This window comes from Cydia amplana, chromosome 18, assembly GCF_948474715.1.
Source record: "Cydia amplana chromosome 18, ilCydAmpl1.1, whole genome shotgun sequence".
Lineage (NCBI taxonomy): Eukaryota > Metazoa > Arthropoda > Insecta > Lepidoptera > Tortricidae > Cydia > Cydia amplana.
The window spans coordinates 12,666,388-12,679,419 of record NC_086086.1 but is presented as its reverse complement, the minus strand read 5'-3'; the positions used below and the strand labels follow the sequence as shown (position 1 = coordinate 12,679,419).

Below are 13,032 nucleotides of genomic sequence, written 5' to 3'. Positions count from 1 at the left end.
GATCCCGTGCTGCGACGAGAAAACGGTCTTAGAAAACCTTCCCTCGATTTCAAATTAATGAAGATTGGCTTTTACAGATTTTGGAAAAAACATATACATATACAAACATATACAACTTGTAAATCGCAAAGCTCTAATTAGTGCATACTACGGCTTAGTGGACTCAACATTAAGGTATGGAGTCATTTTCTGGGGCGTCTCTAGCTATACTTATGACGTATTTAAAGCTCAAAAAACCTGTATTCGTGCTATGACAAACTTAAATACTGATGAAAGCTGTGTGCCCGCATTCAATTCACTAAAATTGTTGACATTCCCTTCATTGTATATTTTAGAAATGGCCTTATTTGTTAAAAATAATTTAAATTTGTTTAATCTAGCATCTCATGGTCGACCGCGTCCTGTGCGGCCGCAACATACTTACAAACTGCGAATACCAGCTGGAAACACCGCTCTTTTTAACAAGAGTGTGTTAAAAATGGCCACAATCATTTATAACAGATTGCCGAATGACATCCTACAACTAAATTTGAAATTATTTAAGAGAAAATTAATTAAACTATTGTTGCAAAAGTGTTACTATTCAATTAAAGATTACCTAAACGATCAAATGCTATAATTTAATTATATTTATTTTATTAATTACTTACTCTTAATATTTTCACAGTTGACATCACTATAATTTTTAACTTTATTCATAAATTGATACGGACATTTTTGTAATAATAATAATTCACTAGGTGAAATAATTTATTTACAAACAAGATATATACAGTGGGTGGTATTACTAAAGGAAATTAATAACTAGGTAAATTTTTGAAACGCTTTCCATAAATTGTAAAATTATTTTGTGACGTGACTCCTGTCCTGTCCTAAATATCATTACTTATTTTTAACTTGGTGTAATTTATGCTGTATATAAATTGCTACCCTATAGTTAAGATGCATGCTGCATGCGATCAAATATTTGTATACCTGCATCCGTGGGTAAGACATAGAGAAACCTGTACATAATTTAACACCATAATTGTACCTATGTTTTCACAAATAAAAAGATTCTGATTCTGATTCTGATTCTGATTCTGATTCTGATTCTGATTCTGAGGGTGCGAGAAAAAGGTAATTTTTGACAATCTTTTTTTTGATGCCAATCGATCCCATTCCTATTGAGGATCAAAAGCTTGTATGGAGCTAAAAAAAATTCCGGCTAGAAAAGCCACAAATCGAGGAAAACTTTTCCCATACAATTTGTATGAAAATCAAAACTTTTATTTTTCACATGCTATTTTTCTATGACAATTGATTCCATTCTTATCTAGTATCAATAGTTTCTTTGGGGTCAACTTACGATAATGTACTAAAAAGCCACAAATTAATAAAAACTTTTTCCATTGACCCCAAAAAAACTATTGATACTGGATAGGAATGGAATCGATTGGCATACAAAAATAGCATGTGAAAAATATAAGTTTTCATTTTCATACAAATTGTATGGGAAATGTTTTCCTCGATTTGTGGCTTTACTAGCCGGAATTTTTTTTTGTTCCATACAAGCTTTTGATCCTCAATAGGAATGGGATCGATTGGCATAAAAAAAAAAGTTTGTCAAAAATTACCTTTTCCTCGCACCTTGTATGTTTTTTCCAAAATCTGTAAAAGTCAATCTTCATTAATTTGAAATCGAGGGAAGGTCTTCTAAGACCGTTTTCTCGTAGCAGCACGGGATCTGGTAGCTGCCCTCACTGATCCAAAAAGAAAATCCATCCTGTATTAGTTAGTGTGGTTCAAATCTTGCAAATGGCATTTGAGCCACTTTCGGATTTCCGATTGAGTTGAAATTTTGGATACGTATGCAAATCGGATAACAATGCAATCGGGTGACAAAAATGACTAATAACTAGTTTTTTGCCAAAAACTTATTCCCTATTCCAATATCTTATACTGATAGGGTATGCCCATTATAGGGGGCCCATTACTGGATCCACGTCCATTACCGGGGTTCCATTACTGGAGCTTTGGTGTCCATGACTGGAGAAAAAAACCATACTTTTAATTTATTAATTATGTGGAAACTAACTGCAGTATCTTTGATACAACACGCCTGAAACATGAAAGAAGGATAGGATATTCATCTTTTAACAAGCTAAGCAGTAGAACTTTTACATGTATCAGGGAAATATCACAAATACTCAAAATTTCCTCTTAAATGTCCCATGACTGGTGCCGTTACTATAAAACTTTTATTATAAATGCGTCGTTGCGTGAAATAATATAACTTTAACCATCCAAACACCTAGGTATGTAAGATATATTTTTAGTAGGTAATTATTTTCCGATTTAAATTAACTTGTAGTCACTCAGAGGCCTGTAAAAAGGCCTTTAATTCCATTATATTTTGAATTTTTATTGACTTTATTTGTTTTGGCAAGTTTTTATTCCTAATGGTCGGCTAATTATAGGTATAATATTGGAATATTTAAGGGAAAAAGTTAGTTGACTACTGGGTGGATTATTCGTCAGCTAAAAGTGCATGGTTAGATTACCCAGTTGGGCAGGTTTGGTGTATGATCAAATTTGAGAATTGCGATAATTGGCAAGGTTTAGACTTCAAAAATTCGCTTAACGTACGCTTGTACTGAATAAACAGAATGACCCTTTAACTTAAAACTTATGCACCGTAAAAATAACATCCTTTTTGATTTCGTCTTCTTTGAAATTGAGTTAGGTTTCACTGTATTCACGAAGTCTATCGAGATGAATACAGTAAAACTATTATTTCCTTCGTATTTGGTTACCTACCGTTCCTCATTCACTGTAAATACCCGGAAAAGACACAGAAACTGTAACTACAGCGGATGAAATATATTTTTTATAGTAATAAAAAATATTCGAATATTCGAAACCTGAGCCGCCGAATATTCGAATATCAAAACAGGTCGAATATTCGACAAATTCGAATATTCGAATTGCAAGCCCTAGTTATGACAGCACTTTGAATATGAAGAAAATAAAATGTCACACTTGAGTGAGATACGATTTTTCAAAAGTAACCAGACTCCGATGACATTCAATTTGGCACTTGTTATGGATAAAACAAAGAGGGTGACCATAAATGTCGTAAATAAATCAAAACATTTTTTAACAGTAGTAAAATAAATTAAACTTAATCTCATAAATACTGGTACGAAACAGTTGTTTATAACTTACTGTATGCCTAGGCTTGATCCTGCTCACGTCTCTTGAATCACCCTGTACATAGGTACCTACTACTCTTTTGAAGAAACGGACATCTCGCTATTCGCGCGCATAGGGCCATTGCGCTAGTATCCTTCCATGCTCTAGTTTTCGTCCACTTGACGGATTAGCAAATAATATATAAATCATAAATCATCAATCATGCAGCAATGTAGGTTTATATTCCAATTTCGTCAAGTGGTCGAAAACTAGCGCCATTACCTTGTGCGATTGTACGTAACTCCAGGGAGTCCTGTAGGGCTAGCACTGTTAGGACTAGCTAGGACTTCTCGTCATTCTTTAACCTTTTGGACGCCAATGACCGATATATCCGCACCGTAGTTCAACGCCAAATACCGATTAATCGGTCACATATCACAGAGCAACATAGACCTACTTGCATATGCATAAAGTTCAATTTCAGTTTTGACACTTCGGTGACGTGGCGTCAGCGTGACAGCTTTTGTTTGACACGGCGTCGAAAAGGTTAATACAGTTTGGTAGTCTATCTCGCGGGCGAGATACTGTCACACTTGTGCTGACCCTACAAGGTTAGACAATATGAATATTGTACGATTAATAGAGTTAAGTGGCACAATTTCATATTTTGCTTGAATAGAGAGAGCGAAATCACAAATCTTCGATTTTCGACGTTTTAGCCTGCTACGTTTATCATTATCAAAAGTTATCAATCGTGATGGGCCTTGATATCGAGCGATTATAGGCCATGGCTAACCATGTTGGTGATTTGCACCACGACCATCTATATGGTTTATATATACCTATGTATATAATAAATTTCCGGACCGAACGACCTTCAAGAAAAGACCAAACTCACATCTCAAATGTCGGCAACGCACTTACAACCCCTCTGGTGTTGCGGGTGTCCATGGGCGACGGTAATCGCTTACAATCAGGCGATTCGTCTGCTCGTTTGCCTCCTATATCATAAAAAATATGGCATTACCCTTTATACTTATATAAAAAATATTGTCAAATTAAACACAGTTTAAATAAGTTAAATTTATTATTATGTAACGATATAAATTATGCGTAAGCAAATTAAATTATTAAAATACTGCAACATTAACAAGGAATGTTATTAAGCACGATTACACATCAGTCTTAAACTTATAATACCTAATTATGATTAAAAATATTCGAATACACGGGTATCGTATACCCCACTTTTTGGAAGTCGATTCAAAATAAACAAGCTACATGCACAGTGTTGTGAATAACGCTTATTTTTAGGCTTAAAGACTTGAGCTTTCAAGACTCTTAAGTCTTGAAGACTCGACTATATTTGAGAATTGTATTTATCTCCTGGATGAGGTGCCGGCGACGCACGTGCGGGGGTTGGTATCTACGGGATAGTTCGTAGCGTCATTGCCATGCGAGATTGTGTCGTATTGCTAGCGGGATAGAGCTTTATTTAGGCGGGCGGTTTGAAGAGCGACTCCAACAGCTCGGGCTCGGTGAGTTCCCTCTTGAACTGCTGCGCTAACTCCTGGATGAGGTGCCGGCGACGCACGTGCGGGGGTTGGTATCTGCGGATAGTTTGTTGCGTCATTGGTATGCAAGTAGGTTTACGTTGTTTTTTCGTTGTAGGTACTTGTAAATTAGGAAACCATAGGTCTATTATAGAATTTATAGAATTAATTCGTAGCTAATAGCTATATATTTTTTAGACTGTTTATTTTTCAATAAATAAATAAATAACCTCCTTCCTTCCTTCCTCTAGGTCCTTTTGTACCTTTTTGCTACTGAACCCTAAAAAGATTGTGTCGTATTGCTAATGGGGTAGACCTTGTTTCTGAACAACACCAACGTGTGTAGGAAGTTACGTTAATCAGTTCAGTGAACGCGGTTGGTGCAATCGGACGTAAGACATCAGTAAAAAAAAAACCTTGCCGCTTCTTTCCGCCATCGTTCTATGCGAAAACATTTTCATTTTCACTTCCTCAACTCTGCGTTTCTCCAGAAACTTTCCGTCTCGCACAGCTAACCTGTAGGACAAACTGTCGCCTGCGGTATTTCCGGACCGATACGACCTTCAAGAAAAGAGCGTATCTTAAAGCTCACTTACAACTCTGGTGTTCCAGGTGTTCATGGGCGGCATGCTTACCATCAGGTGATTGTTCTGCCACATCCATGTCATTAAATAAATGTAACTCACAGGTCTGTGTTGAGGCGGATGGGGCGGGCCAGGTAGCGCGCGGCGCGGCGCAGACAGGCGGGCAGCAGCTTGGGCGCCAGCAGCGCGCCGTCGCACAGCACGCCGGCCGCGCGCGGCAGCGTGTGCACGCGCAGCAGCCCCGAGCGCCGCGGCGACACGCACACGCAGTGCGCCTCGTGCCGCCGCCACGGCAGGCCCGTCTCGCAGTACCGGAGCAGCGAGTCTGTAGAGCGGAACTAATGTTATAGGGCAGGGTCGCCATGTAAGGGCGAGAGTTCGGGTCATTCCCACTAGTTACCACCAAGTTGTTACCAGTGGTAACTACTGGGATTTTTTTTACCACCTTTTACCACTGGTGGAAAAATAATTCCCAGTAGTTACCACTAACTCGGCTTGGTTAGTTACCACCAAAATTTTGTTAGAGTTAAATACTAATAAAAACAGTATAAAAATAGTATAGTATAAATATAGAGTGATTTTGAATTACCTAATACAATCACTTGAAAAATAATCTAAATGGATTACTAAATTTTTCCTTACATATATTATAGTTTTTGTACTAGTACTGGTTAAACTGTTTCAATAGGTTAGGTCACTTTTAAGGCAGTTTACTAAAACTTTAATCGACTTATAATTATATATTAGAATAGAATAGAATTAGTTACCAGTGGTAAAAGGTGGGAAAAAAATTCCCAGTAGTTACCACTGGTAACAACTTGGTGGTAACTAGTGGGAATAACCCGAGAGTTCACGTATTGATTAAACTATAGTTCGTTTTTTTTAGCATTAGAAAGAAGGTAAGCGATCTTGATATGTCTTTTAATACAAAAACGCTTTTTAAAAATCAGTATCTATTACTTATGAAAGCAGAAGAATATAAATGATCGTATTAGATTCATAATTGTTACATATTTGCCGTGACTTATTTTTAAAACGTGTTTTTCAATTAAAAGACACATCAAGATTGTTTACCATATTTCTAATGCTAAAAAAACGAACTATAGTGTCATTTGTAAACTGGTGTTTATTCCTAAAGCAGAATAGAAAAGTATTAATAGTCAAATCTAATTCATGACTTTTGGATAGTCTCATTTCTGTAAGTCCGTATTATATTCAAATTTTTAAGTCCTAGTTTACGTAAATTGTCTTACCGATGGGTAGATTCAGATGATCTTCAAAATCTTCCAACCAGACAACCAGAATCTTCGTCGTGAAGTCACGATTACGCCTACCGCTTCCTGAAACAAAAATAATGAAGAATTATTCAACATCACATGGCAAAAATGTTGTGAAAACTGCCCACTAAACAAATGTCCCATCCAAAGAAGCATTCTCTGGATATTTGTCTAATATGGGTGCCATAATTATTTATCGATAGACCCCGTTATCTTGTCGCACTGACATTGCTTTTCCGTAGAGCGTGAATGTTTTTTTTATCGACTATCTTGATATCGATGTTTATTAAATGCAATTGAATTTTCGCCTTTTAAGTCTATGCACAATCTCAATGAAAACTTCTTGATTAAAAATAAATAGGTAAACCGCCAGTTTACATTCGCGTGCGAGCCACGAGCCCACCGTTTACACTCGCGTCTCGTGGCGCGGCTCGTGGCTCGCACGCGAATGTAAACCGGCGGTTTGAAACTGGCATATAACTTTAAGTTCTACACTATTGAAACTTAAACAGTCGATTAAAAAAAAAACATTCACGCTCTGCGGAAAATTAATGTCAGTGCGACAAGATAACGAGGTCTATTTATCGATAATATTTTAACACATTCACTGCCCCCGAGTGCGATACAAGTTTGTTCCTAGGCCACGCCCCTGGCAGTGAATGCGTTAATTATAATAGTATATTTTTACCCGTCAGCTGAGCGCCTGGTTGCTTGTCAAGGTCGAGCGACAGCGCGCGCACTTTCTCGTTGAGACTGGAGCGGCCTCGCTCCGCCTTGTCGGACTCGCTGATGCTCCGCTCGTAAGACGGCGCGCCCGAGCTGTTGCTCGACACGTCCCAGCACGAGCCTGCCGCCTTTTCTGAACTCCTGGTCAAAGGATGGAGAATTTGGGTAAAAATAACGATTTTTACCAGGTTACTGAATTAATTCGATGTATAGAAATTGATACATTTTGATATTCCCTGCTGCCGTAACTAAATTTTTGATCGCAAACCAGCAACAGAATTTTATGATCCCGAGCGATTACAAGTGGATAAGATTAATGATGTGTCGTGAACGTCAGCAGCCGTTCCGTTGGTGGTTTAAACCGTATCCAGAGCTGGGCAAATCGAACGATTTGATCAGGAAAATAATCTCATCTAGCGTCCACACGTACACAATTTAATCACCAATTTGCATTCCATAGATACTAACTTCGAAAATTGGCGATTGCGTCCGCACAGCTTGATTCGATCGGACAATTTCATCAGATTGGCGAAAAATTGTCTCGCCTGGACTCCACTTTAAGGAACGGTGGCCACCCAAATACGTAAATAAACACAATATATTTAGACATATTTCCCGAAATTACTAATTAGAGATACCTAATAATCTAAGTAGTCAGCACTCTAAAGTATTACCACGTCAGTATTACACGTCCATTACTTGGTGGTAGTGATCCCTTATTTTAATCTGACCCGGCCTTTACGTCAAGCTTCGGTACGATCGGATCGTCGCAGGTCATAGGTCATACATATGTTCAAGTTCAAGGTAATATTTTAATAATCACCTGACAGACAAACAGTTTCCATCGGTATCAGATTTCACGTCGCTTCTATCTTCCGTGTCCGTGTCGACCACCTCGTGTCCCGACGGCACCACGAACGCTATCTCGTTGCTGGAATCTGACCAGTAGAGTACCTGCAAGTGCGTAATTAATAATCCCACCAAAAACATATTCATGTAAAATGTTGCCAAGACGAGACCATATTGCTCGCACTGTCAAAAAGTTATTAGATCTTGTGTAGCCAAGCTCTACTCTACAAGCCCTAACTTCATAAACTCTACACCTTCGTCAAAATAAGTGGCTTGGCCGTGTCGTCACTACAAGAACTATTGTATAACAGAAGAGTAATGAACAGTGAATACATTTTTCACCTTACGCCCATGCACAGACAAGACATCCTCTAGACTGAGCATAGTAACGCTACCCCCTCTGCCACAAATATACGGTAGTTTTACTCCATCTTCGAGTCAAAGTGTCAGAATCCCTTGCCGTGATTTGTCCGTGTCTTTGAACGGACCAATCACGGCACGGGACTCGCTCACCTCGTCCCCCGCACCCCAGTATTTTTGGCAGTATCGGTTTCATGAAATAATTGCTCTAAACTCCGTCTAGAGGATTCCTAGTCTATGCGCCTATGTGACGGTAGCGAAACGGCCAAGCCACATATTTTGACGAAGGAAGCCAGATTATATTATAACAAGTCATCTTTCGCATGTCTTTTCCCCGTTCCCTTGGGGTCGGCGCAGCATGTTTCTTCCATGTCTCTCTGTCGTTGGTCATCTCATCATTCACTTGTTTAGGTACATTTTATATCATCTCTTCCTAACTACCTATGTAAACAAACCGCCACTTTGGAATTGTCCCTGAATGATGAATTTACAAGTGACTTTTGTTTATATAGTTAGCAAGTTCTACACAGTTCAGTTCCTCATCCTTATTATAAAACATGTGATGTTCCCAAGCATATCTCGATAGCTATAGCTGTATACCTGCTCCCTGCCGTCGTAGATGGAAGGAGTCTTGTCCTCGGTGGGGGCGGGGTTTGGCGTGGACAAGTACTCGGGCTGGGCGTCGTAGCTCGTGGCCACGTGGCCCGTCCAGCCCGGGTGTCCACGCACGCGCACCGGCTTGCCCAGCCTGGAGATAGACATTGTTAAAGGTCGAATTCCGACCTTGCGTCAGCAGCATGTCCCGACACATCAGTGATATTTACAAAAAAAAAAAACGGCCAAGTGCGAGTCGGACTCGCGTTCCAAGGGTTCCGTACATTAAGTCCGACTCACGCTTGACTGCACATTTTTAATAGGTTTGCCTGTCATCTATAGGTAAAGAACTATTTTGTGTATTTTTTTTCAAAATTTTAGACTCAGTAGTTTCGGAGATAAAGGGGGAATAATGGTCGGACAGACAGATAGACGCATAGTGATCCTATAAGGGTTCTGTTTCTCCTTTTGAGGTACGGAACCCTAAAAAACACCTACTGAAAGAAAATTAATATTCTGTTCGAGTAATAATTAGATATAAAGATATTTCGGTAGTATCTGTCATGGATATCAAAACAGAGCTAAATGGGGTTGGCAACTGTCAAAGGTTTGTATAGATGGCGCCATCATAGATTGCCCCTTTTCCTATGAAATTTGGCTTAAAGGGCTAGCATCCAGGGCATTAAAAAAACAAAAATTTTACACAATTCTAGGGAATGACAGGACAAGCTAAATACTTCGACCGGCCAACCCCATTGCTCGATAACTGTCAGGGAAGGGCCGCCAACTGGACCGCGAGCCACGAACAGATTTCCATGAGCAATCGCCTCCCGGGCGATAACTCGTATATTGGTTAACGGCTATGTATGGTGATCCCTCATGGACGTCAGCTGCCGCTCCGTTGGTGGGTTGAGGAATGGCAGCCACCGAAACATGTAAAAAAATTAAATAAATTTTGTCATCGCCTCCCGTTTGATACTGTATCAGAAGATAGTTTAGATGTTATTATAAATAAAAAAAACCGTCAGCCGGTTGTATAGTGGTGGAAAGACCGTCAGCTACTTGCATAAACATGTAAAAAATAAGCGCTGTACCTTTTTATTATAGTAATAACTAAATCATGAAACTTTGCATGTGCATTTTTCGCAGGCATTTCAATAAACGCCTTACGGATTTACGGACATAAATGGTAGGCGCGTAATATTTACATGTTTATGCAAGTAGCTGACGGTCTTTCCACCGCTATACAACCGGCTGACGGTTTTTTTTATTTATAATAGCATCTAAACTATCATCTGACAAAGTATCAAGCGGGAGGCGATGACTGACGATATTTGCTCCTGGCCCGCGGTCTAAACATAAGATGCAACGTACCCTTGCAGCATCCTAGCGAAGGCGGGCGGCGGCGGTCTGCGCGAGTTGGCCACGATGTCGGCCGCGGCGCGTTGGCCGGCGCGCGCTAGCAGCACGTGCACCGTGAGCACGGTGCGCGCGCCGCACGAGTCCACGCGCCGCAGCGCCGCCGCGAACCCTGGGGCCGAGTCGTCCAGGGCCACGAGGCGTGGACCGAGGCCCTACAGTCATAGTTTAGTTTAGTTTATTTATTTCATAATGATAAATTACAGTATAAATTATTCTTGCGCTAATCTATATGAATTTACATTATGGTCGTCAATAATGTAGCATGCAAACGTATAATTATAAAATGTCAACAATGATAATCAAAAAACAATACAAACTATTAACACTAACAATTTATAAGATAAGTTCAGAAATTTCAGAATAAGTAAATAAATAACGGAATACATGTCAAACAAAATATATATAGTAGGTATCTCATAATGATCGTCATACTTATACTAAGAGCGGTAAGAATAATAAATCAGAACGAATGTCAAATAAAATCAATTTTACATAAACTAAGTATACAATTTCAAACAATTATTACAATTTTAATTCCATATATTCGTCCACTGAATACAATGGGTTATTCAATAAAAAGTTCCTCAGTCGACGTTCAAATGCTTCGTCAGATATTTCAGTTCTTAATTCGGCGGGTAGACGTTCGTAATAAGTTGGGCCTATTACTCGCGGATTCTTACATGAAAGTGCCATGCGACGCGGCACTGTTCGCAGTCTTCCCGTCGATCTGATTTGTTTGCCCATGACTTCGACACGTTTGAACAAGGACAACAATCGGGTTAAGGCTTAGCACGCACTGCGGTTTTTAAAAAGCCGGTTCCGCTACCGCAAAAAATGTAACGTACGGCATTCTTAAATCGCAAGTGCGCGCGCTTATAAAGAATGCCGTACGTTACATTTTTTGCGGTAGCGGAACCGCTTTTTAAAAACCGCAGTGCGTGCTAAGCCTAAGAGAGGGCTCCCGCAAAATTGCAGTTTTTATTTTGAATTTTTACACATTGGAATGAAAGACAAATGCGATGAAAATATTCATATAGAAACCATTACGAAAACATGTCTAATTTTCATTTATTTTCAATCATATATCATTAAACATTAAACATCATCATTTTAAATTATAAAAAAATACCCTGCATTGCATAGCATTATAATTATACATAGTATAAAATAGCTAGTGTTTATCTAGCCGAAGGATTTGTGCAGCGAAATTGTAATCAGAAGTATAATTTCAGAGTTATTGAGGAAATACGTTAAAACCGCGCGATCGTCAAATTTTACGTCGCAAGTTTCGCACGGCGCGCCGTATTTTTTATTCCTTTCTAATATGCTGGGTTTACGCGCCCTCTTACTCCACTCACGTTCCTATAAATTGCATGTGATTTTAGATAATTGCCGGCTTAGTAGGTGCAACGAATTCAATCGATGGTTAAATACCGCTATGTAACACAAATTGCATGCAATTATGGGTGGCGATGACGTGCAAAGAGGTCTTCATCGCAGAAAAATCGCTCGAAAAGACAGTCGTCCGCGTATGGCAGCATACGGGATACTTTTTTACTGATTGTGTTTTTAATGACTTCTAATTAACTCCTAGTAAGTAATCAGCTTGACTGTTTCACTTATAAATACCTATTGCAAATAAAATAAAATAAATTAGACCTGCGAAAAGAAAGCGAAGGCCTGCGGATCTAAAATTTAGAGACCCCTAAATTAAAGCATGACAACCAACTCCTATACTAGGTGATACATGTAGAAGTCACAATAATGCAAATATTTCTGATGACTTATAGAACGTATCGAGGGGTGAGTGGTCAAACGCGATAAGTCGAGTAAAAGGGTTTTTGAAATTAGAACTACATATATGTGATAATGTGACATGTGTAGAATTCTTATTTGAATGACAAAATATTTTGGTTTATCGGATTTGGCCGCCCAGCCCTCGGTATACAATACCAGACAATACAGAATATGCTTTCGTTACCTTTCTCTCTCCGCCGATGTTGAGATAGCCGAAGTGCGACAAGAACAACCGCGCCGTCTGGAACTCCGTGACGGGCTCCGGCGGCACGCACTCTTCTGGCACCTGTATACATAACAGGCTACATTCCTACTGGTCAAATCAGCTTCTTTTTTAGAACTGTCAAAACGATTTTTTAGTATGGAATTTATATGAAAACAAATATAGTGACGTCACGGTAAACTCACCTACTTTTTATATTTCAATCCGATTTATTAAATACAAATTGTGTTTAAAAATAGCTGCTGTGTATGTTTTTCTAATAATTATCTGGTGCTTTATTTCGTGCACGGTTTGATATAATTTATTTTAAGTACAGGAAACATCCCTATTGTCCAATAGCCATTATTTGTATTGGGATAAACATTAAAATAACGGGGCTGTTAGACTATAAAATGGAGTAATTTGACCTGCCATTTTACATTTCTAAGTTTTTTGATAATTTGCGTTAAGAAAAGATGTACCTACCCTGAACA

At 39.0% G+C, this 13,032-nt stretch overlaps 1 protein-coding gene across 1 annotated transcript in view; it reads right to left on the bottom strand.

The window, feature by feature from the left end:
- Positions 1 to 4,669: 4,669 nt before the first annotated feature.
- Positions 4,670 to 13,032, bottom strand: part of LOC134656347 (ral GTPase-activating protein subunit beta) — a 32,752-nt gene continuing 24,389 nt past the window's right edge. Inside the window, exons 22-29 of the mRNA XM_063511866.1 lie at positions 12,521 to 12,622; positions 10,492 to 10,691; positions 9,124 to 9,271; positions 8,138 to 8,268; positions 7,277 to 7,455; positions 6,565 to 6,651; positions 5,414 to 5,636; positions 4,670 to 4,784 (exon numbers count right to left, since the gene is read on the bottom strand). Coding sequence (XP_063367936.1) covers positions 4,670 to 4,784; positions 5,414 to 5,636; positions 6,565 to 6,651; positions 7,277 to 7,455; positions 8,138 to 8,268; positions 9,124 to 9,271; positions 10,492 to 10,691; positions 12,521 to 12,622 — 1,185 coding nt within the window. The remainder of the gene's footprint in view (positions 4,785 to 5,413; positions 5,637 to 6,564; positions 6,652 to 7,276; positions 7,456 to 8,137; positions 8,269 to 9,123; positions 9,272 to 10,491; positions 10,692 to 12,520; positions 12,623 to 13,032) is intronic.